The 25,996-nt window shown below is 32.8% G+C and overlaps 2 protein-coding genes and 1 long non-coding RNA gene across 3 annotated transcripts; 1 reads left to right on the plus strand and 2 right to left on the minus strand.

The window, feature by feature from the left end:
• Nucleotides 1–960: 960 nt before the first annotated feature.
• LOC142533786 (glutaredoxin-C3-like) lies at nucleotides 961–3,238 on the minus strand. The gene is made up of 5 exons (XM_075640710.1): nucleotides 3,120–3,238; nucleotides 2,753–3,011; nucleotides 1,682–1,755; nucleotides 1,450–1,548; nucleotides 961–1,204 (listed from the first exon to the last, which is right to left on the minus strand). Exons 1-5 carry the CDS (start codon nucleotides 3,199–3,201, stop codon nucleotides 1,149–1,151), a joined length of 570 nt encoding a protein of 189 aa, XP_075496825.1. The 5' UTR covers nucleotides 3,202–3,238; the 3' UTR covers nucleotides 961–1,148.
• Nucleotides 1,786–2,746, minus strand: LOC142533867 (uncharacterized). The gene is made up of 2 exons (XR_012816840.1): nucleotides 2,607–2,746; nucleotides 1,786–2,377 (listed from the first exon to the last, which is right to left on the minus strand). It is a non-coding gene; the product is annotated as an uncharacterized LOC142533867 (long non-coding RNA).
• Nucleotides 3,239–12,481: 9,243 nt separating the features above from the next.
• On the plus strand, nucleotides 12,482–14,017 carry LOC142533919 (GATA transcription factor 7-like). Its single transcript, XM_075640886.1, has 3 exons — nucleotides 12,482–12,637; nucleotides 12,762–13,066; nucleotides 13,172–14,017. Exons 2-3 carry the CDS (start codon nucleotides 12,764–12,766, stop codon nucleotides 13,796–13,798), a joined length of 930 nt encoding a protein of 309 aa, XP_075497001.1. The 5' UTR covers nucleotides 12,482–12,637; nucleotides 12,762–12,763; the 3' UTR covers nucleotides 13,799–14,017.
• The last annotated feature ends 11,979 nt before the right edge of the window (nucleotides 14,018–25,996 follow it).

The raw sequence follows: 25,996 nt of genomic DNA on the forward strand, positions 1-25,996 counted from the left end.
CATTTTCTTTTGGTTCTCATTATTATTTTTCGTTCCAAAACACAACGAAGCCATATCTGCCGTATATCTATACCGATCATGACACAGGAAATACAGACTTTGTATTTCATTTTGGTTGCAAGATTTTAAAATTTTTATACGATATAAGTAGGCAGTGACACGGAACTTCACAACCTCGTGCACTCTTTTTAAGGAAAAGTCTGAATCGCATTGCCTGAGCACCCTCTAATGTGGCCACCATGGGACTTGCAAAATTTAAATATTATTTGGATCAACACATCCTCCAGTAGATAAAATAACGCACACAGATCATGAAAATCCAATGGTATTCAGAAAATAAGCTGCAAATGAACCAGCCAAAATCTGAGCCAATCCGACACTGTGCAACTCGAAAAAAATTAGGTTTGGACTTGGGGTTTTTGAGTCTGGGTCAGCTATCGAGTCCGGGTCATATCGAATTGGATCCGATAACTGACCCGAAAAAAAATGATCGGGTCAGGTTGGATTCGGGTTGACCCGAAAATTTTAAATATTTTTAAAAAATAATTGATAAATATTACCTACATTTTTGTATATTATATGTTTGAAAAAATATTTGTTGTATATTTATATCATAAATTTTCATAATTTAATATTTATTTTGAACATTTTTTTATTTTTTAAATAATTGTTTATTTAATTTAGTAAAATATACTTTTTTTTCTACAATTAGAGTTTCAAATTTAAATCATATATATGAAAGAGATTTTGTTAATATGTATTTAAATTAAAATATACATTTTTGAATTTTATTTAATTTTCTTTTAAAAAATTTATTTTAAAAATTCAAAATCGAGTTAATCGGGTTGATTGGGATTCGGGTTGAGAGTTTTGGGTTCGGGTTCGGGTTAAACAATTTTTGAACAGTACTATTGCTCAACCCGACACAACCCACCCAACCCACCAAAATTGACACCCCAGTTCCTAGAATAAACTCTTACATCATTATGAACATGGAATTGATACATTCAACAATTTCATTGCCTTGAAAAGATATCATGAAATTCCAGGTTAAAGATCTTTCTATATTTCTAGATCATATTCAGCCTCCCAAAAAGAACAACTTCAAGCTTCATTTATGTGAGGTTGGCTCACATGGAGACGTCTCCTCAAGCACTACTCAGAAGGTTTTGCAGTTGACCACTCCGAACTGCTGCTTGGAGATCTAATTTAGAAGATAAAAGAAAAACCGATGTCATTCAGTTGCAGCAAAGTATTCTAAAATAAATTTCGGTTCACTTGAATATATATTAAATAGATATTCATATCTTTGGTAAAAGCTTATTTCATAAAACATATAAAGAAACAATTTTAATTATTTCCTGACTTCACTCGATCGGGAAAAAGGATAATATCATTATATTACTTCTTCACAGTATATAACATTTTTAAAATAAAAATGAATCCTACCATCAGAGCCACCAATGTGTTTGCCATTCACAAATACTTGGGGAACAGTTCGTCGGCCAACCAGATCCAAAAGAACGTCCTGAATTACGTACCCATCATCTACATGTCATCAAGAAAAAAATCAGCAACTGCAAGTCCTGTTGTGATGCAACAGAAAAGCAAGAACCCACCTCATGCAAATCTCATCAGTGAACATATGCTAATAGATAAAATGGATATACGTGACCCATACCGCGAAGATCAAGCTCCACGACAAAAGGATGCTCAGCAAGTTCACTGAATATTCGCTTGGCCCTCAAGGAATATCTAGTCTCAGAAAAAAACCGTAAGAGTGAATAAATAGCTTTGGGACATAAGGATAACTCCTATGCTTGAAATCTGCAGATTGGGAGTAAATTTTCCAAATTTGTGCGCTACAAAATATAAATTTAACATGTAGAAGCTAAAATAGAATTTGTTAAACCAGTTTCAGACACAGTTTTTCTAATTGATGAAGCACCAGATCCACCAGCAATCACACATGCTCAGATGCTCCAAAGCAATATTGTAAAATGTAACATAAGAACAAGCCATCACTGATGGCACCATATCAAATCTAGGACCAAAACCGCTTGAGCCCCGCCTTTTGGTATCTATCACTTTCTGACTTCATTGTCAAGATAACACTGTACTCTATCAGTTCTCAGCCATTTGTAAGTCTTACCGTGAGTTATTGCAGTTGACATTAAGCTGTGGATCACTAAATTCATTCACTTTCTAATTGAGAGGAAGCTGTGGTTAGGTCATTAAATAACTTAGAAGATATAAGAAGAAGTTCCGATTTCATGTTTCTCACGTAATTGGGAACCTTTGCACGATGAAGAGAGATTGTAAAAAATTGACACTAACATTCTACCATCGGGTTAATAACTTCTTGCTCGATCACCTTCTTTTACAGCAATTCACAAATGCCCGGTCCGTAACAAAAATGACAAAAAACTGTGATAGGGAGAAGATCAGTTACACTGAACCAAGAAACGAAAACACGCTTCTTCATTAATTCTTCAATCTAATAAGTGCACTGAACCAAGAAACGAGACACACGTCTTCCTAAATTTCACCCATACACACTCAATTATACAATCTTAACATGCTGCGAAGATCTAAAAAAATAACACCAATTCCCTTCAAATTGTTATTCAACTAGTAGTAGCAGTTCTCAGCACCATTCCATTTTTAAAATAGAGACGAAAAATATCACTCTTAACATCCAATATATGAAATGTATCAAAAACCGGTAGCGCGCCAGGGTGACAAGGCTTACGGGCAGTAGGATTTGGAGAAAATGGCAATCTTGTTAGAGTATATGACATTCTGCACAAAAGCTGATGCAGAATTGGAAGCTAGGGCTTGCGGAATAGATTTTCCCAGCAGCATTAAACAAGCCAACGCTGTAATTAAAACCGAGCGCCTCTGCAAACCCACTTCCGGCATCTTGAAGACGTAATTGCTCTCTCTTTCGGGTTCGAAGCTATAACAACAACTGAGTTTCACAATATATTTTAGGGGCAAAAAATTTACACCTGCGAGAATCAAGATCGCAGCATCCTTACCCGTCAATTTGACACAAACATTGAGTTAAAAAAGGCTAATAAAATTTCATAATGGAAATTTGAGAAGAAATAGTGTACCTCTGGAGAAATTGGAGCGCTCGAACAGAAGAAATGACGAAGGCAATGGGCGTAGCTGAAGGGCTCTTGACGATCCGTTCATACTTTCCTTATATTCTCAGAAAAGTTTTCGACTATATATATTATGACAGTAAAATTCATTTTATATATTTTCTTTTTAAAACTTATTTAAAATTTTAAAACTAAAATTTTAGTTTGAAATATGTAATATCATAAATTAGGACTCTAAACGAATCAAATATGTTCTTAAATTTTGTTAGTTTGTTTAAAAAAGTATTTTATTTATATTTGAAATTATTGAATTCCAATCGAACTCGAACTTTGAAATTTTTTTGAATCGAACTTCAGTTGAAATTATTTTATTCGAAAATTTTTATTTAGATTATTTATATATTATATAATAAATATTTTCAATTCTAATGCTAGTACTCAGGAGCCCAGTGCGTTTTCTCTCTATGATATATCGCAAAAGGTGGGGTCTATAGGCGAAAGATCTATGCACAAACTAAACCACCGAAATCCAGAGGTTCTCTAACCCATAATCGGACTGGACCTCTTCCACGTAGAAGGGCTTGCTCTAGATGATACTCAAATTTGGCGGTGGAACGGAGAATGTCATTCTCGTGTCGGGCTCGGAGTACGATTTGAGATTTGAGTATTGATGTGATCGAGGTAAATCGGGTGAGCGAAGAAACGTGAAATGATTTGTATATGTGTGAATATACGTGAGAATGCTCAAGTATTCAGAATTCCAGAATCTGTAAATGAGAAATGTACCTGTTATTTATATAAGAAGATATCATTACCTTATTTTCAGTACATACCTACTAAGTATGGTAAGAGGCGGTGATAGATAAGATAGCCCATACCGATATACTCGAGTGTGGTGCGCTTCTCGAGGTAGCCCGGGTAGATAGTTCTCGAGAGCTTGTATGCGAGCCCGGGCTCTTGACCGCCTGGGTAGAAAATATCTCGGGTGATCCCATGCTCGGCTGATGAAGAAAGTGAGCTGTATATTTGATTCTGTTTTGGACTATCCATTTAATTTCCCGAATCATCCATGATCGGGAATCCTATGGGGTATCAAATATAAATTACAATGGGATATGAAGGAACCGCTACTGTGTAAATTGTTGAAAGTAATACATTAAATGCACCGGCAAAGGCCACCGAGGAGGCAGCACCTCTTCGAGGAGTGTTGTTTGTAAAACTTCGAGTTGAAGCTCAATTCTAAAAATCATTCGAGCCACTAATGATAAAAATTCAAGCTTTGAATATATCTATTTGAATTTGAGCTCGAAGTTGAATACTGAAATATTCTTGAAGTTCAGCTCGATTCAATTACACTCATTGACCAGACTTTGAAGACGTTTTATTTATCTAATGCGTGATAGTTACCATATTTCTTATGAATATTTTTTACGAAGATTATAATAGGTCTATTTTGGAAAAAAATTAGACATTATAAACATAATTATAACAAAACTAACCATTATAATTACAATCATAGAAATCAAACTACATTTTACATGATTCTTGTCTATACAAAACATAACCCACAAAGAATTAAAATGACAGTATGATTACTGATGAAACATATGTTGGAAGATGGTGGACTCTATAATAAAATATCAGAAAAGAGACGAGAGAAGGTGAAGTTAAATATTAGAAATTGTATTGTGTATGACTTGATTTCAACTTTGATAATACAAGACTGTTTATATTACTCAATATTTTTTCATATAGACATCACAACATTAAATAAACATACATACTCACTCTAAGTATAATGCATGAATTCTAAAATTCATGTTTGAATGAATTCACGAATACTATTCATGTACTCAACTTTATGTCAGAAAAACTCCTCAAACTTGAACTTTCTCAACTCCGAACATCAACCACAATCTTAAAAAAAATTTGATCATAAATCATATTATTAATCTATAAGGCACCGTTTGGTTCGTGTGATAAGATAAGTAAATGATATATAATAAGAGTGATTATAAAATAAAAAGTAAGAATAAACAATACATTATGATAAATTATATGATGTTTGATATAATTATAACTTGCTTGATTATTTTTGTTAATTATTTACTAAAATGTTCTCATCATATATTAATTAGTAATATATTCTTAAAATGATTGAATAAATAAATAAAATTTCTAGAATTGATTGATTTAAAAAATTATAAATAAAATTAAAATATTATATTAATTATTAAATTTTCATTAATTTCAATTTTTGAAAAAAACTAAAAAATAGATTAATATTATAGAAAATAATTAAATTTTGATAATAACATGAATATGCATTTATTGTGATAATTAAAATATTAATATAAATTTGAATATTAAATAATGGTTAATAAAAATTATAATATTACGGTTAAAAATAATATAATAATAAAAATATGATCACTAATAATTAAATTATTTATAATATCGGTCAAATTAAAAATTATATTTAAATATTATTAAATTTTTTGAATTTATAAGTATTTTAAACTTTAGGATATTAAAAAAAAATTAAATTAATCAAGCATCATCCCTTCTCCCCTAAAGGATTATATAATCACCAACAAGAAAATAATAATGCATACAGTGCGGGCTGAACGGGCCTATCACAATTTTAATTATGCACACCAAACACCTAATAAGTGAATGATTAAAAATCAATCACCTTTTATTATGCACACCAAACAATGCCTTAAAACTATAATACTTATCATAGAATTAATGAAAAACTAATCTATATATTATCTCCACGGTCCAATGAGATGCACATTTGAGTTATGAGTTCGATTGTTAGACAAATCTTTTAACTTAGGCCATCTCCAACCCATATCCTCTATTTTTCATCTTCTATCCTCCAAAATAGAGATCCGTGATCTCTATTTTTAAAAATCTTATCCAACCCATATCTTCTAAGAATATTACAAAATACTTCATTTCTTTTTTTTTTTTTTTTCATTTTCAAAAACACACACGTATAATTATATAATTACATAATGTATTATATAACCGAACTTAATTAATTCGATAAACATAATACAATAAAACATGTATTAAACTCAATTTATTTAAAATAATACATTTTTTTATACGACTAACATAAACGACAAGATACAACATTCATAATATAAACATAAAATATAAATCACGACAAACATAAACGACACATATGGTTTAAAGAACAACACATTAATTGATCATTAAAAATACTAATATTCCGAAGTACTGTACTCCTCCCACAAATGGTCAATAATAAAACAATTAAAATAAATTAACTAAGTATAAAAATTATTTAACATTAAAATTAATTAAATAAATAATTTGAAATATAATAATATAAAATGGAGCAAAACAAATACATAAAAATACAAAAAGACTATTTTGCAATTGTTATGATGGTATTTCAGTAATTTGGTGGAATCTCCATATTGATCTTCAAATGAATATTGATCCTCCAAAAATGGAGGATCAATATTACAATCTCCAAAATGGAGATTGCATTTGGAGTTGGGTTGGAGCACCAACCCATACTCCATTTTGGAGATTTACTCCAAAATAGAGATGTGTTGGAGATGCTTTTGTTACGAGTGTTTATTTAACATTCAATTTTCATTATTTAAATATTTTGTATAATTGGATAAATAATTTTTTTTAATAATGTAGGAAAGAAGACTTGAGTTTCTACGTACAATTCTAGATTCTTTGACATGCACAGCACGAAAAGAATAGTTTGCAGTTTCAGGAATCTTTCAGTAAAAATTGTTCGAATCATCATCACATAAAAGTAAAACAAAAACAAAAGTTGACCAAGTATTAGGCTTTTAGTACCTGCAGTCTGCAGATTATAAGTACTTTGCCAAACTTAACTCTGTTAAGTTTCTAATTACTTTAGCATAGATTTTACTTCAGATGATAAAGTTTCTGCCCTGATATCAAATACATCTATAACTTATTTATCTCAAATTTTATGCTGAAAAAATAATTCTTAAAATATACTCTAATATTACATTTAACACAAAATTGAGATTGTTTCACGTTTTAATTTTGATCCGACTCAACTAATAAAATAATATCGTTTTTATGTCAAAATTATTATTTTTCACTCGAGTTATAGACCGATTCGATCTGTCTCATAGATTTACAAGAGATTTTTGTTCAACTGTACTTTTTGGTGCGCTATTATGGCAGAATAGTTGACTCATCCAAAGAATTGGAGATGCCGTTAATAATATCATTTTTTCCTATAAAAACGTTAAGGTTTACATATTGAAGTATGCATAGTCCTAGAAAAATAAAATTCGTACATAGATACCATGAGTAACAGTATATTTTATACATATTAGTAGTTTTAATAATAAAACTAATACAATTTCAAATATTTAAGGTTTAGGAAAATTAGAGTTCACACAATTATTTAAGGTTGTGTTTTGATTGAAAGAATTCGTTTAAGGAGAATGATTTGATTTGGAGAAAGAGTTTAGGGATGAATTTCAAATAACACTCATATTTGATGTATTTGAAATCCATTATAATTATTATTGAATCTGCATAACTTGATACCAAGTGGATTTGAAATTACTTTAATTTTTTCTATCCATGGAAGCCAAGGCATTTGAAATCCAAGATCTCAAATCTATCAATTCCGTGCACAACCTAAAATTTCTGGCGTTTGATATTCTATAAATTTTGTTGTCCAAGCCGAAAACCTATAAATATAGGTAACTTTGGCGCACAACCTATTACATGTTTTCCGCCATGTTGTCAAATTATAATTTTAATATGCTATATTATTTTTATTTTTTTCAGCTTTGACACTAATACGACGTTAGTAGTGTCACATTAATACTTCTATGAAAAATGACTGAAATTATAAAAAATTTAAAGATGAAAGACCGAGATAAAAATTTGAAAAGTTAGATGACCAAAGCGCAACGTTTCCCATAAATAAATATTCATATCATCCGAGTGAAGTAAATTAGATAACTTAACAAACCAAAAGTAACCAAAAAGATCCCCAAATCACCAAACCATCCTACAAATTAATTATATGTATACCCTACCTCTTATATCTTAAGCTTCTCTTCTTTGTCTATCTTCCTCGATTAGATCTCAACAATCTCCAATATCTGTCTAGTTTTCAAAGTTTTTTCCTCAATCTTCTTAACTTATCTCATCAAAATAGATCTCAGCAATGGTTGATATATGTGAACTTCCATTGCCAACTACACCAACAAACAGGTGCATTAATGAATAAAATAAATAGTGCAAGACTCATTGCCGGTGAGAAAGGATGGGGAAAATGCTACCTCCCACATGCATTTATAGTTGAATATGCTATTTGAAAATGCAAGAAGTACATTCCAACTAAAATATTCTCGCTTGTCTTTTTACTATCTCCCTGTGAATTTTAGGTACATTCCAACTAAAAATTAAATTAATGGTAAAACTAAATGCAATAACTATTAGGTACAACTAAAAATCATGTTTCAAATATAACACAAAAGATACAAATCTTGTTTTGACGGAGCAAGGGTCAGGCAAATCAATCTCCATAACCCATCCATTCACGGGTGTCAGTTTATCAATGAAAGAACTTGGCACAATTTGAAAATCTTCAAGTAATTATAACAATCTTTTACATTCAAATCCATGCCAATCACTTGTCAGCTTCATGTCTACCTAATCACATACACCATAAGCTCACGATGTATCATATCAGGGAAGAAAAGATTAATCTGCAAAACAAACTATGATTACGCCAAAATCCACTTACCTAAAAATATGATGCGATCATTATTTTACACACGCGTTATGTGCATGCACCCGACTGTTAGGGTGTGTGAGACCGGTAACGACATATATTCAATGGAATTAAACACGAATCACTGTTTTTTTTTTTTGGTAGGAGTTGTTGCATTTTCTGAACTAAACTTACATAATGTGGCATTACGTACAACAACCAGGGTTTATGTGTTAGAGTGGGATTTGATTGTACTTCGTCATGTGTCACACTTGCATCCCCAAAATAGGTAAAGGACCCCACATATATATTCGTGTGAGGCTCAGAAGATCCAAGAACTTCCATCGGACTCGGTGTAGTATGGACTTTTCTTGATAGGGTCTATGGTCATATTTGGCTCATTTAGTTTTATTTGTGGACTTTCATAGAACTGTCTTTGACATCATACAAATATTTCACTCACTTGCCAGAGCAAAACGAGATATGATAAATTATACTGATAACCGTCTTATGCCTAATTTAGCAAAAATAAGATTGCAATAAGTTTAAAATATAACCTTATAGATCTTTTCAAACTTACTCCAAGTAAAAAATGGGTATTGGGTTGCATACAAGTGTTTATATTCACATGAACTTAAATGGAAAGCAACTCTATAAGGAAGCAACAAACTGAACCAAGGCCCCCGTTGTTGTTCGTGGGTGGTCCATGTACCCGTAAAAAATTCACATTAACTGAAGTAGGAACAGATGCAAGGATATAGGCACGGTTTGAGCCGTCTTAATGTTTGTGGTGGCACCTTGAAGATGGCAAATGAACGCCAAAAGTTGAGGCTAGTGTCGAACACTATGTTTTTGCGAAGATTTTGCCCCGCTCTGGTATTGACAATATTCTCCCAAAATACAACTTCTCTTGTAATTATAACACAGTAGATTACGAGTTTTATAACCAGAAAATTAATGATATAAACTCTCTTGCAACCAGGATGGAAGAAATGTTGACAAAATTAATGCAAATGCTTGTGTCTGCAGAATTTTTTCAAAATTCTAATGCTTTTAAATGACCTTTGATCATGTATTTAATATTATCAATCTATAGAGACGTGTTTTGTCACCATTGAGATTTCCCTTCATCCAGAATTTAAATGAAAAACATCTGGAGACACCAATTTAAATGCATTGGACCATCGTAACTACCGTCAAACAGCAGTTTAAGCGCCTAGGCGCCACTTTTCAGGCTCCTGGGCGCCTCCCTCTCGACTTTACTGTGCATCTAGAGGGGCTTAGGAGCTTCTCCTGTGCAATACTAGAAATAGGAGCCTCATATGCGGCCTGGAATTTTCCATGCTGCTCATCGGGTGCTGAAGCTCCCCTTTTAGGCACATTAGCGTCTCCCAGGCGCAAGGTTCTTTTATTTTTGTTCGATCGAGTTTTCTTCATCTTTTTCTTTACTTAATTTATATTCATTAGGCTCAAAACATTCCAACAATCTCTCACATGAATGAAATTAAAGTATGAATGCACGTGAATGTTTACACGAAAAATTATCGCATCGCTTTTGGCTTTGAACCTTTCTTAGTATAATATGTCAAATTTATTAGGTCACAAAGTGAACTAGATTTCTTGAACTTCTTAGTAGTTTGTGTAGAATCGAACATCAACAATAACTCCAGGATAATTTTCTTACAATTTCTTTTTGATTTTTTTCGATGTACGTTTTGGACATGGAACATGTCTTGGCTTCATAAATATTTTGTTGAGGGCGGACTGTCAAAATATATTATTATTGTAGGCACAAATTTTGTCCAACAAGGAATATCCTCTAAAAAAGTTGTCAAGCCACATTATAGTTCTTCTGCGGCTTTATCTAGTGCTATAAATTGAGATTATATTATGAACCTAGCAATGCATGTTTTTTTGGACAACCTCTAAGAGAATAGACCACCACCAATTCTAAAATCATAGCTGCTAGTGGATTTGGAGTATTTGGTTTTATAAATTCAGTTTGTATCATTTTATCCTTCTAGCACTTAATGATAACTTGTATATTGCAAATCATACTTTAAAGTGTGTCTTAAATATTATGTAACCTTATCAAAGCCTTACAATTAACCTCACTAGGATTGCTTGTGAATGAACTCAATTATTTATCTCACAGATGATGTTCGATCGAATACCCTTAGTGATGTATACAAGACTTCCAATAGCTCTAGAATATTTCAGATGTGACATTGATTCTCCGTGATTCTTACCCAAAATGGACGCTCATGTCTGTAGGCGAATTTACCGGAGAAAAGTGATAAACATTAAATTTTTTTCAAGACTGTCTCAATATAATGATATTGATATATGACAATTTTTTATTAAGTTCTAGATATTTTAATCTCTAATATGACATCATCAATGTCCATAAGCACCTCTCTTGCACACATGAACGTCTCCCTCTCGACTTTAGTACGCATCGATGCCTCTCTTGCACGCAGGGAGGCGACGAGGCGTCTCTAGGGGCCCTTGAGAGCCCCTCCTGTGCTATAGGAGGCGCTTAGGCTCCTCTTCCAAGCCGCTCGTGGGAGCCGAGATGTCCTTTTAGGCGCCTTAACACCTCTCCTACTATTTGAAAAATTTTCAAACCCCTTTTAAGGAGTGTATTTCTTTTCTTTTTGTTCGATCAAATTAATATTCGTCTTTTTTTTTCCTTAATTTTTATTCATTAAACTCAAAACATTCCAATTCATGCCAAATTTGCATAAATGGATCAAATAAAAGTTGTCGACCTTTATGGAGGATTTATACAGCGATTTGAATAATTCAATCAGGACATCATATGAAAACATGCCTAAATACTACATTATGTTAATGCAGAAAATTAACGTATAATAAATATATATTTGAAGTTTCATTATAGATAAAATAAAAAGTCTATTGTTCTGTCTTCCTTATCGTAGGAAATCTCGAGAAATATATGTATGCAAAATTAAAAAGGGTAGAGCGGGAAAGCACAAGAATCCTCGGCAACTTTAAACTTTAATGAATGTCCACCTATCAATGCGACCAGTTAACTCACACATATTAGTCAAACGAGCGATTCCATTTTTTAAATTCGAATTCAAATTTCAAAATAACAATACTGAAAAAATTAAATATAATTTACCAATTATAAAGTCAATATTTTAACATAAAAAAAGTTGATTTCCCTCAAAGTAAGTACAATTTACCAATTATAAATCAACATTTAATATCGTAATACACAACAATTATCAATCTTTTACATTGCAAAAATCATTAAATGAAGGATTATGCAATTTGATGTCTTGAATCCAAAAAGGGCTATAATCTAATTTCGAAACCTCAACCTAACCATGCTGATTTTATATTGTCTGTACTATTAATTTGATATTCGAAAAAATTAGACATTTGTTAAATTTATTTAAAAAACCCTGTCCTATATAGTTGCTAATATCATATAAATCAATCAAATTCTTGAAATCTCATAAATAAATTACAAAATATTTTATAAATAAATATATATTTGGTAACAAAAACAAGACGATAGACAAAATAAAAGTAGAATAAAGGAGGAGGGGAAAAGAAATGAAACAGGCACTTTTTTTTTTAATAAATTTTTCCTACACTGTAATAATGAAGAAGTAGGATTTATAATCCGTTTTTCCCATTACTTTCTTCTTCTTCTCTACCACAGTACTCCCTTCAAATTCAACAGTTTTTTCCATTCTTCTCTCCTGTCGTTCACCTTTTGCTTCAGGTGTTACTCCACATAACTATCTCAATTATTTAATTTTTGTTTGTTTCTTTGCTGTGAATTCTATATGAAGGAGCGATTTCATGTGCATTTTTGTTCTTATCTGCATGTGGGTCTTTGTTTGTAGGAATGGAGTGCGAGCTGGGGGCCTTGAAGAGCGGGTTTGGGCCCGAGGCTGCGGCGGCGGCGAAAGCGACGCCTTTTGGGGATGATGTCTGGGGTGTCAACGGCGTTACAGGGGACGACTTCTTCGTTGACGAGCTTCTGGACTTTTCAAATGGGTCGTTCTCAGAGGGAGAACCGGAGGATAAGGAACAGGACCAGAAGGGAACGACGTCTGTCTCTGAAGAAAAAGTTACTGCACCTGAGAAGCTTGTTCTCTCCGGAAATGGCGATTTTGGGCCTCTTCCCTGCACTGAGCCGAGTGTTGCGGTAGTCCCGAAGCGAATTTTGTGCATTCCAATGTGAAATGAAACGTTTTTGCGGATGAAGAAAACTGAAAAGATTGCCTTTTTTTTTTCCTTCCTTTTTTTGTAGGCGGAAGGTTTGGAGAGTTTGGAATGGTTATCCCAATTCATCGAGGACTCGTTTTCCGATTACTCCATCGCCGGAGAATGGCCTCACGGTTCGGCTGAGCATCTATCTATGCCGGCGGCGGACGCCCAGAAGGCCAGCTGTTTCACGACACCGGTTCAGACAAAAGCCCGGACGAAGAGGGCCCGGACTGGAGTGCGCGTTTGGCCCGTCTTGTCCCCTTCACTGACAGAATCCTCCACCTCATCCTCATCCTCAACACACTCCACGACGTCGTTTCCACCCCCGAAGCATTCGTTGGGAAAGCTGCTCTCCAAGAAACCTGGGAAAAAACAGGCGCAGCCCTACGGCGCAGGCGGCGTGGTCTCTCAGCCGAGGAGGTGTAGCCACTGTGGGGTGACAAAGACCCCACAGTGGCGGGCCGGCCCGCTGGGTTCGAAGACTCTGTGCAACGCATGTGGGGTGAGGTTCAAGTCGGGCCGGCTTCTGCCCGAGTACCGACCCGCTTGCAGCCCGACATTCTCCCTGGAGCTGCACTCGAACAACCACCGGAAAGTTTTGGAGATGCGTCGGAAGAAGGAATCGGAGATGGAGGCTGCCGGTCTACCATCGCCGGTTCGAAGTTTTTGAAGAATTATATCCGATTAGCGTTAGTTGAGAAATACATAGAGCATTAGTTGAGAACCGGATGTGACTGTACCCGGTTTAGGTGAGCCGGTTTAGCTATTGTACATTCTTTTTTCCGTTGGATAAAATGGTTTGGTGCAGTAGGTTACTAGCTGGCCTTACTTACCGAGGAGAGATTATAAAGTTTAGAGTATTTGTTTTATTAAATTCTTAATTATCGTTTCCTAAAATTTATTTTTTTAATGCTAATGACTTACAGTTGACACTGAAAAATTCTTGTTGATTTCGTAAAATATATATAAGTTCTATAATAACTCGTAAGCAAATAAATTTTAGATTTAGGTTTATTCTATAAAAATGATATTATTAATTTTATTTTAATTTTTTTAAAAAAGAGATAATATAGTTGCAGTGAAATTGTCGGTTGAAAAGAGAAAACGTAAGGAGGGTATTAAGCGGCACGCCACATATCACATTGGTTGGGTGGGAAATAAATGGTGTTGGCGTGAGGTTTAAGCATTTTTAGCTTCCCCACCTTCTCAAATTCAAGCACTAGTTAGCTTTTCCAACTCAAAAAACAAAGTTTTTGTGACAAATAAAGAGTGTTTTCTTTCTTCAAATTCTCATTATATTTAAATAAATAATTTAATCAAGCATCTTAAATTCAGTATGTTTCTTTCGGTGATACTTAAATGAGCTGGTAACACTGTCCAAATAAAATATCAGTCTCTCAAAATTGACTAATGAAACTGTCTTACAACAGTTTTTATGTATTTAAATTTGTATCATATCACATTTATTACTAATAGTTTTTCTGGTATAATCTTTAACGTTCTCTCTTATTACAAAAGAGTGGGATTTGAATTTTTTTTAAATAAAAAATCACTATATCCTTATCTTCGGTAACATTGATAAATTGATTTAAGGATAGATTGACCATAGTAATTAGTGTGACGATGAATTTGTGGATGTTGACATGGACCACGTTGGCTTGACTACAATGCGATGGATTTCGATACACACGATGTAGAACATCCGGTGCGGTATAGAAAAAGCCGAGTTGGACGATGGGATGCACACTTTTGCAAGCCATCAATGAGTAAAACAAAAGAAAAGGCAAGAAAAAAAAAAAGAAGAAACAACGGATAAAAGAGGTGATTTCAAATTATAGTTGATGATCTCCAAACGAATTAGGTATAAGATATGTGGGTGATCCACCGGATGGTGAAGATAATTTTGTGTTTAGGAAATTTGAGTAAGGATAATGACTTCAATTAAGACCTGTAAACAAGGAAAAGAACTCCTGAATGGACGCCAGAGGGCTGTCCGACATGATCACTCCAATGCTTAAGTCAGCAGGTGAAGATGAAGAACACAAGCGATATATGTGAAAATATATGTGCGTGCTTGAGAGTTCAAAGTTTCAGAATCTGTAAATGAGAAATGTGTCTGCTGTTTATAGCAGTAAATCTCATCATTATCTTGTTTTCAATGCCACCTGCTAAGTATGATAAGGGGGCTGATCATATTTCTGATGACTTATATAACACGCCAAATACATAATGTTCTAACAGATAATATTGCCCATATCAATACACTCGAGTGTGGTGCGTTTTTCGAGGTAATTCGGGTAGAGAGTTCTCGGGAATTCGTACGAGAGCATGGGCTCTTGACTGCCCGGGAAGAGAATGTGCCGGGCGTCTCCATGCCCGGCTGTTGAAGAAAATATTACGCATATTTGACTATGACCTGAGCTATCACCTTAAGGTATCGGGTCATTCATGATCCGTGTTCTTATGAGGTATCAGTAGTCAAACACATCATAATTAAATGAACATTAAAAAAAATCAAGATTTACACCAAAAGTGAAGGGATTGTTACTCTTTTAGAACTTTAAAAATTGTTCGTCAAACGGCTCTCCTCCATTATTTTTATATATATTAAAGCATTCGTCCGTTTGAAAAAGACTCGATTAAATGTTACCTAGGCCACGTTTGATAAATATGTCATATTTATTTAAATGTTAAAGTTTTAATTTTTTTGAGTAAGGGACTTATTTTTTTTATTGGCATGCATGATAGAGAGGCATTAAAACATAACATACCATGTCCCAACACATCATGTGATTGTCCCAACAATTAATTGGAGATTGGAGACGATGAAACTTTTCATTCTTTAAATTTATTTTTTTGAAAAAAAAAACTCGTTATTTTACTTTTTTCGTATATTATATCTTTCTTCTTTTTTCCCCACGTACCAACAATCATATATGTTAGGAATTAGGATCTTTGTACAAATTGATGTGATTTTCTTACAATCTAATCCATTGGAATTATTTACACTGCTTGTGAGTCACAAAGACTTCAGTTTTTGTTTTTGTTTCGATCCCGACACCTCATCTTAAATTAGGTTTCGAACCCAAATCATCACCAAAACTTTGTATTTTTGTGATAATACTAAAAACTATGAAAAATTAGTAAATTTTGCGAATGACAATGTCGGAATTGGAAAAAACACCAAAATTATGAAGTTTCTAAATATTACATGTTTCTACTTCTTTCTTGTGGTTGTAGGTTTTTCATTGTCTCGTTTGTTAACCATTTGGTCCTCTCTTATCAATATGCACAAGGGAGTGATGGTATTGTTGACCCTAGGCCTATCAGGACCAACCCATTAAAATTATTTTGGGCCCACTTCGGTCCCATAATGAATTAGATTGGATTTTATCGATGACTCGAATCAATCCAACCCGGGAAGATAAATCATTTCTAACCCATTCATTTTTGTTTTTGTATTTTTATAATTTTGCAAATTGCAATCCGATAGTGCTAGGCGTGATATTGTTGAAAACCAGAAAGACATATCATCACAGGAGGAGGGATGACAATGAGACGGAACAAAGATAAGTTTGTCATCCACATCTCCGTTTCCAATTATCGGTTATATTTAATCGGAAAATCTCTATACCCGACCTTGTGGAGTTAAATCACTGGCAAAAATTTATGTGAGACAGTCTCACATGTTGTTTTTTGTGAGACATATTTCTTATTTAGGTCCTCCATAAAAAAATTATTACTTTTTATGCTAAGAGTATTACTTTTTATTGTGAATATCAGTATGATTGACCTGTCTCACAGATAAAGATTTGTGAGACCGTCTCACAAGAGAACTTTTATTTCACTTATGAATTGTTAATATGTTTCGATTTCTCATAGCTACACTACAAAAAAAATTTCTGATTAGCGACGGCATTTTCCGTCGCTAAAACAGTCGTTAATTTGATTAGCGACAGAACTTAAAATCGTCGCTAATATCAGCTCGCAAACCTATAGTGACGGTTTCCAAAACTCTTCGCTAATTAGCAACAGTTTTGAGTAGCTAAATCGATCTCTTTGTAGCTCATCGACAGTCTCAAATCAAAGTATATTCGGACTATGGAAACGTATATATTAATAAAAGTTTCAATTTTGCGTATATTTATTCAATTCCATTATTTGATTAAATTTATGTATGTTAAACCGAATAAAAAATTAAATGAAGCAAATAAACGAAGTAAAATAGACATAAGGTTTTTTTTAACATGGTTCGGATAAATACCTACTCCACGGGTAATTGGATCATTGCTCAATAAACGAATAGTTCACTATCTCAAAAGATTTATACAACCACTCTTGGACAAACAAAACAACACACCCACTCTCGTAGTTTGTCACCTTAGTAGTTGATCGACTTGGAGAATTCTTCAGTCTGAGAGGGTATCTAAGTAATTATCGCCAAAAACGCGATGTAGAAATGTGGCACACGCAGCAACAGTTGACTCGTTTCAAAAGAAGATTATGATAACTGAAAAATCCGCATGTACACACATTTAACTGTTCAAAATGATGATTCATGATATGTCTGATGATCCAATAAAAATTCTGAAGGCAAATGACGAAAAGTAGCGTAGATTGAAGAATTAGCTCAATAGACCAAACCATACAAATTTTGGTAACATCGTAATCATATTTTATATTTAATTATTTTCACTAATAGTGTAACAACTTATTATCCTATTTCAGCTTTCGTTCTGTTTGCGTGGCTAGCGCTGAGAAAAGAACGCTAAACAAAAGCTATAAGATGTAATGGGTCACCTCAGTATTAGCCCAGGATATGTTGGCCCAACTACTTAAAAAAGAAATGGACACCTTTAGCGTATATGTAAATTATTATTTTTTGAAAATGAGTTTATTTATGTGTGTGGAATATTTTTTTATTATTTTCTCCAAGTATGCACGTTCAGTTTATTTTTATATTCAATTTTTCTTCGTTTAAAAAAATAATTTTATTATTATATTATATTCAAGCACGATACGCAATATCAGTTTTTAAAATAAGTAATCACATAATGCTAAAAATAATAATAATTTGAAATAATATCACCAATGCATGCAGTTTTTCAATAAATATATATTAAAAGATTCTTTTAAATAAAATGATCAAAGCAGAGCCAAATATATTTTTATTCGATCCAAAATACATTTTCAACCATTTTAAATTTGGTATTTTAATCTTATTTTTCTTCATCGAACGGGCTAGCAGCATATCTCCAAAATAATGAGAGAGAAATGGTAGGACCCGAGAGAAAACCCATTATACGAGTGGAAGATTCATCATGTGAAATGTTCACGTGTCATAAATTTTTTCAAATGAAAATACAACATAAAAACGAGTTAGTCAATGTTAAGTGTCTCTCCAAATTCTAATATCATTAGATCATATTTGTCTCTCGTATGTTTGTAAAAGTTGAGATATATGTTGATGATCCAAGAACTAACATTTGACCACATCATATAGAGAGAAATATTCTAGACGTAACCCATAGAAACGACCAAACAACTAGAACATTAGACTTTATATCTAACTATTCTCGTCGGATGTGGTAAATTAAATCTCATTGAATTTCATCTCCTTACTCTTTACGGAAATGGTGAATGACAAATCAGTATTCAATTCGGTATTCGTAGAAGTGAGTAATCATGTATCCATATATAGTATGCCAAACAGATTAATTAAGCATGATTTTTGTATGAAACAAGATTTCGTTAAAGCGACAAAAAAGTAGTTTATTTTAATAAGCAAATGATGGTAAAAAAAGACCTAAACTTATTAGTTTCAAGATTGACTTTACAAATATTTAATATTTTTTAACGGGGCCGGACCCTAGCTACATGGAGATAACCACGGCTCCATGTATGTCAATGGATGTGTCCGCGAGCGTGTTCAAGTTTTTGGGTAAGGCATGTAGATTAGGGGGTTCCGACAACGATCGCAGACGGATCGTGCGTGGGTCAGTAGTGTGATGAAGTTGTATACTCACGTATAGTGCATGCACGGGGCAATGCATATTATAGAAAAGTCCGTCTGGTTGGACAATATAATAAGCTAGTGAGGTTGCAGCACCCACGCGAATTCTTCTGTTCACCAGAGTCTTTTTATCACAAAAATCGTGGCGGGGTCATGATAAATTGCAGCACCTAAATTATAACGAGTATCTCAAATATTAATTTTTAAAATTCATTTCTAAAACTTTAATAGAATCTCGTGAGTTGGGGAAGTTGGTGAAAGTTTTGAATCGAGAAAGCAGTAGACATCCATTTCAGAGGTGCTGCATGCTTAAATCAACATAGGAAGTTGGAGCGCATATTACAGTTAGATGCCATGTATATGTTGATGTGCCCACTTCGCTCCACTTATAATATTGTAATGATAACGCGCCGTATCCAGACTAAGCAAAATGGAACATGATTTTATTTTCTTCTTTTATCTTTTTATGATCTATACACACGTATATTGTTATGCGGTAGTCAAGGTTTACCCAATATGCATCGAAAAACAACGGATACGGATTCTCACGAATCACGAAAAACCAACTAGCTAGACTACTGTTCAAGAATTTTATAAAATATTTTTCATTTTTTATTTTGTTTTCCGAGCATACATCTTGATGGAGCCCTTGCGCGATTTTACCATGCATTATTCTAGTGAAGGATGTTTAATTAGTTAAGGTCGAACTGCACGAGCCTTTTATGCCATAGTCAGGATTCATCCGCCTATATCCTCATTCCAGTATCGTTTCCATACTGGCGTCGAATATGAAAACATCTATTTTCAATTTTTATAATTTGGTTGGAGTTTCACTACAATGAGACATTTGCTCGCGACCAGAGAAGTGGAAATTTTACCAACCATATGAAAAGTTGACATTGCTGAATGGATATCCGCAATGTTCATGCAAAGTGAAATGTAAATTCACAATGGAGCAGCTAAACGAGTGCTCTCATGTCTTCAAGGAACAAAGGACTATGGCATGTGGTGCATATATATCCATGCCTGGGTCAAAATTTCTCTGTCACTGTGAAGCCCCAAGACCCTCCCATACATCACCAATTAATTTTTTTTTCAAGTTTTAAAACAATCCAAACAAAACTTAAATTGCAAGTTCATGGCTACAATATTTAAATTACTAGTTGCATATCTCTTCACTTATGTATATCTCATAGGTTGCATGGGAAAAATACACCATCAAAATTATATTATCAAAGAGTTAGTGAAATTCTGCTATCAAAGAAGACGATTTTGGCAACGAAATTGAAATGCATATTTTATGTCAAAATTAAAATATTTTAATTACATGTATATTTTAAAAGTACGATTTTCTATAAATATGATTATTGATTATTAAATACTGATTTGTGTGTACTGAATAATTATGAACTGAATGATAAAAATAAATATTCTGAACACTATTGATTAAATGCATCACCCTTTATGGCACACATTATCACAAGAATAACATTTCAGTTCACTTATGAAATATGATTCATGTTATTATTGAATTTACAATTACTATTATCCCAAAATTATTTTATTTTTTTAATCAAAATATATTATTATGTATAAATTTTTTAAAAAACTGGGAGAATTTTTGCCCCTATTTGTTGAGTGACAACTATATCACACACTCATTCAGCCCCTTCTAGATTTGAACAAAAACGTCTATGAAGAGGTGAACGAGAATAAAATCAAAGAGAAAGAATAAATTGAATTATGGGGATAGTAGTTGTGGAACTTTGCTGCCAATTAAGAAAAAATTATAATTTTAGTCATGTAAGTTGACATTAATTGAGTTTTAATCATATAACTTATCAAAGTTTGGTTTCATCCAATAATTTGATATATTTTTTTTCCCTTTTATTTTGCGTGAAACCATTAAATCCATATAATACGTTTTATTTAGAACTGATTCTCTCACATGTGACACATGTGGCGAGAATAAACTCAAATTACTCACATGAAATTTTATCTGATAAAAAAAGAAAAAATAAACCAAAACGACCTCAATACATTAAAACGAGAGGAAAAATGTTTGTTATTTACCTTTATTTTTGTTTATGTATATTTTATGTCACGTAGGAGAGCATCAATACCAAATAAGTAATATCCGGCAGATTTGACGGTTCCGGGAAAAAAATACCAAATAAAAAAAATCCAAGTTACTGGATGAAACTAAATTTTGACAAATTACATGACTAAAACCCAAAACAGATAAACTTACAAGACTAAAATTGCATTTTGTCACATTTCAATTTCGATTCTAATAGTCATTTTATTTTTATTCCGAAGTCATCGTTATATTTTCGGTAATGTATTTTCGAAATTTCGTACTATAAAGACAATATTTTATGTTTTTATAGACGAAGTCAGGTTTAATATTTATTCAAAACCGAGGCTTGTTCATTTCAAAAATCTATTTGGAAGCAATTTTGGTGTCATTGCCATCAGGCACATGGCATGAAAAAAGTGTTATAGAGCGGCCAAGTTCTATAATCCGGCTAGAAAGAGCTTCAGGCTTTGAAAGTTTTAATTGTGGAAAACCTTAGTTAAAATAGACTAGTAGGGAAAGAGTTTTAGCTAGTTCCATAATCCGGGCAGTATGAGCTTCTGGCTGTGAAAATTAGTTGTAAAAAATCTTTGTTAAGATTAAGCGCTTACCACTAACACAAAAGATATATCAGTTAGCCAAGACGCAACTTTATTTCATCATATTTGTGGAGTATATAGTGCACCTACTTGGGTACTAATGGACCGGGCTGTTAGACCAATGAGTCCAAGGAGGTGCATATCTATTTGTTGGTGTTGTCTCATATTCTTTAGATATCAGTCTTACTCTTTCTATACCATCGGTCCTGTCTCCAGCTGAGACAATATTTATCCGTTAAGATCTAGAATCACTCTTTTAAGGCCCACCTAGCCAACTAAATGAAGCAGCGCAAGGGGACCAGATTGACGTACGAGAACTTCTCATAAGGTTATCTATCCCAGTATTATTCTCACTTATGCACACTTAACCCAACATTATCTCTCCAAGAAGGGTAGAAATATGCTTCTTGTGATAATTGAACACATGTCTTCTCTTTTATATCAATTTTTAGGATCAAACGCTTACCACAAGACCAAAAATTATATGTGTTAGTCAATGCACAACTTTATTTCCTTATAATTGTGTAGCACAGAGTGCACATACTTAGGTGCTAATAAGTCGGATTGTTAGGCCCATGGGTTTGAAGAGGTAGCATGTCCATATGCTGATACTACCTCAAACCCCTTAGAGAAAGCCTTACCATTTTCTTACCGTCGGTCCTATCTCTAGCAGAGACATTATTTACCCATTAAGATCCGGTGTCACTCTTTTATGGCTCACCTAACCAACTAAATCAAGCTACGAAACATAAACAGCTTGACATACTAGAAATTCTAGGAGTCATTTATCCCAGTACTATTCTCGTTTATATTTTCGTAACACAACAACCTTGGTTAAAAAATCAGCTGGGAAGGAAACAATTGGCTTAGATAAAACACTAGTTGTGAGAAGAAATCATTTGGGACCCATCAATTTAGACAATCATCAGGTTAGGACATTCATCAATTGGAATAATTATGACTCTTTGTGAAACAAAAAAAAAAAAGCCTACTTTAACATCTCAACTAATTTAAGGAGTCATTTTCTAATGTTGAGAAAGACCATATCGAAGAAGAGGTCGATGTAGAATTTGAATACCATAATTACTAAAGTTTCGAGAACGAAACGTATTTTAAAGATGGATGGATGGATATGAAGCCCCAAGACCCTCCATCTACAACCACTTATTTTTATAAAAAAGTTTTAGAATTTAAAACAGTTAAAACAAGAGTTAAATTGCAAATTCAAGACACTGATAATTTTGAATTTATGATCATTAAGCTAAAAATTATGATTGGAGTTACTAGTTACATATCTCCACATATAATTCACCATATGTTGCACGTGCAAAACACACATAAAAAAATAGATTCTCGAAACATTAGTGAAATTCCACTGCTAAATTATAAATTTTGGCAAAGAAAAATGTCAACTGCTAGAGTAGTTTTTTAGAGAAATATTTGAAACATGTCTCTAGAGTTCATACTTAGGTAAGTGAGATTTTGTTTTAATGTATATTTTATGTCAATACAACAACTAATTATCCATATTTTATTGGTTTATAAGTTCATAATTATTCATTAATACATATTCTTAAGTCATGGTTATCCATAAGTCATGTCTATCGATTAATAATGTTTATTCATTGGTCATAATTATCCAAAAACCGTGCATATCAATCAGTCATATTGTAACACCTAAAATAATTATAAAAATTTGTTGATTTATTAATCTGAGATTACTAAATAATTAACGATGTTTAAAGAATAAAATATGATATATCTTAGTTATATGAAGTTCAAATGATTTAAAATTTGGAGACGACGTAGAAAATTCAAAGATATAAAAGTTTTGTGTTTTGAGTTTTGGTAAATTTGATCGTTTAACCAGTCCAAACGGATATATCAATGTGAAAAATGTTAAACATTATATATTAATATAATATAATATTTTTTAAAAAAAATTGCAAAGTAATCTACCGTACATAAGATTTTAAAACAAAGAGCATAGAAAAAGAAGAGAGAAACATGATTTCAATTTTTTTTAGATTTTGTGATTTATCGGTTTATCCAATTGACGAGTCGACTTCAATTCTGCGATCGTTGACACGAGATTATTGATTTGAGAGACATCACAAGCCTCGATATCAAAGAAATAGCCAGATTTTATGTATATTCGATTATCAAGTACGTGTTGACATACGAACATTTATTGTTATTGTTTAGTATTGATGCATATATTATGTCGAACGATGGCCAATCACATGAAATGAGTGATTTGATATTATATTTGATGTTGTTCATTATTGTTGATGTTGTTGTTTGTCGTTTATTGGGAGACGTCTTGAGGATATTGTTGTCATCTGAGTAGGGGTGCGAAGTATCGTTGTTGTTGTTTGTCGCAGTAGTAGGGGAGTGACGTATTGATGATATTGATATCGTCGGAGTAGGGGTATGAATCATTTATCTTGTTGCAGTAGTAAGAGAGCCAACATATTGATGATATTGTTGTCGCGGAAGCAGGGTGCAACATATCGTTGATGTTATTTGTTGCAGTAATATGATAGTGATATTATTGATGTTGTTGATGGCTTGGTTGTCCAGAAACGACGAATAGAGTTTTTATGTTATGATTTCAGTTGTATCTTTTGTTGTTAATATAATTATTATGTATTATGATGATGGTTGTTGTGTGTGCTCGCTCTTGGGGTGCTGTTTTTGTTGGACAGATAACCGGACTAGTGTTGAGACATGATAGAGGTGAAAGAATATATGTATTTAGTAAAAGAAGTCATGTAATTGATAGTGGATAAAAACAATATAACTCATTGTCATATTTGAGTTATGTGTGTGTACTTCTTATATTGTTTCTGTTACACTTATGATTTAGTGTGTTGATTGCACTGTTTTGGTCATATGTGCATTATATTATTATGTCGTCTAAAGGAAATTTTTTATATATATGACATCATATGTTGTATCATTACGTGGCGAGATTTGATGCTTTATTCATAATCTTAAATCTATGAATTTAAATATTTGACTTCACAAAGTAAATTTAAGAAGAAAGAAATAAGTTAGAGATCATCTACATCATTCAATTTCCAAATAAATAAAGTATTTATTTATGTACAACGTACAAAACCCTTCAACACATCATATACTCTTAAAAACTAGCTCTTATGCTGAATTTCACACGTTGGACACATTGAAATGATGAAATACACAATATGATCTACTATATATAATAATATGACAAATAAAAAATAATGAAATGGACAAATTCAAAAATTAATAGAAAAATCGATATTACAACTCACCAATTTACTTTATCCATCGTTCGAGTATTTCAAATAACATACTTGGTTCTATCCAATTTGTAACATTAAACGTAATAAGAGGATACAAAGTGCTGGAGAGTCTTGTAAGTCATCCACATAAATAATCGATTTGTTTGAAAATTGGACGAGGAAGAGGAGTTCCAATTTTTCATTTTCTTTTCTTCTTATTTTTTTAATATAATAAAATTAAAATTTTGAATTTATAGTTTAAAATTAATGGATAAGCATGACTAAAAGATATAAATAATTAATGGATAGACATGACTTATGGATATGTATGACTAATGGATGAATATGAATAATGTATAGATCAGATGAGTTGGGAGTAAACATGACTTATAGATATTTATGGATATGTATGATTAATGGATAAACATGAATAATGGATAGACATTAAATGGAAATATAATTTTCGTATTAAATTTATTTCTCAAGATTAATTTTTCCTTATTAATAGGTTTTGAATATTTAAGTATGGTTTTGTCTTTCTTGATAATGAGATAATTGTGATAAGATTTTTGTGGTATGTCATATTTGTTTAAAAAGAGTTTGTTTCTAATAAAACTCTTACTTTTCATATTGATAAACTCTAGGGTTATAAATAAGAGAATTCATCTCATGCAAAGAGGGGTGACTTACGCAGAAGCGCATACATTTGCACATTTGCATGCCATAAGATTTAGAAAAATAATCTACAAGGTTGCCGCGGGTCGAAGAGTGCTGAATCCACGTGTTGTCGTGATTGTTGGAGACATCTGCAGACAACAGCTGTGAAGAAGTTGGCTGAAAATTTGTTTTTGTTGCTCCAGTTTCGGCATCGTGTTTTGCTTCCTTATATAATGTCTTAATGTTGTTGTTT

This window comes from Primulina tabacum, chromosome 1 (assembly GCF_025594145.1).
Source record: "Primulina tabacum isolate GXHZ01 chromosome 1, ASM2559414v2, whole genome shotgun sequence".
NCBI lineage: Eukaryota > Viridiplantae > Streptophyta > Magnoliopsida > Lamiales > Gesneriaceae > Primulina > Primulina tabacum.

What these genes read in the sequence shown, in the direction of transcription:
- LOC142533919 (XM_075640886.1), top strand. Translation starts at nt 12,764, where the DNA reads ATGGAGTGCGAGCTGGGGGCCTTGAAGAGCGGGTTTGGGCCCGAGGCT. An exon ending in GCACTGAGCCGAGTGTTGCG is followed by an intron (nt 13,067 to 13,171) that starts GTAGTCCCGAAG and finishes CTTTTTTTGTAG; the next exon opens with GCGGAAGGTTTGGAGAGTTT.
- LOC142533786 (XM_075640710.1), bottom strand. Translation starts at nt 3,201, where the DNA reads ATGAACGGATCGTCAAGAGCCCTTCAGCTACGCCCATTGCCTTCGTCA. An exon ending in TTCTCCAAATCCTACTGCCC is followed by an intron (nt 1,756 to 2,752) that starts GTAAGCCTTGTC and finishes TTCTGAGACTAG; the next exon opens with ATATTCCTTGAGGGCCAAGC. An exon ending in CGTGGAGCTTGATCTTCGCG is followed by an intron (nt 1,549 to 1,681) that starts GTATGGGTCACG and finishes GATGACATGTAG; the next exon opens with ATGATGGGTACGTAATTCAG.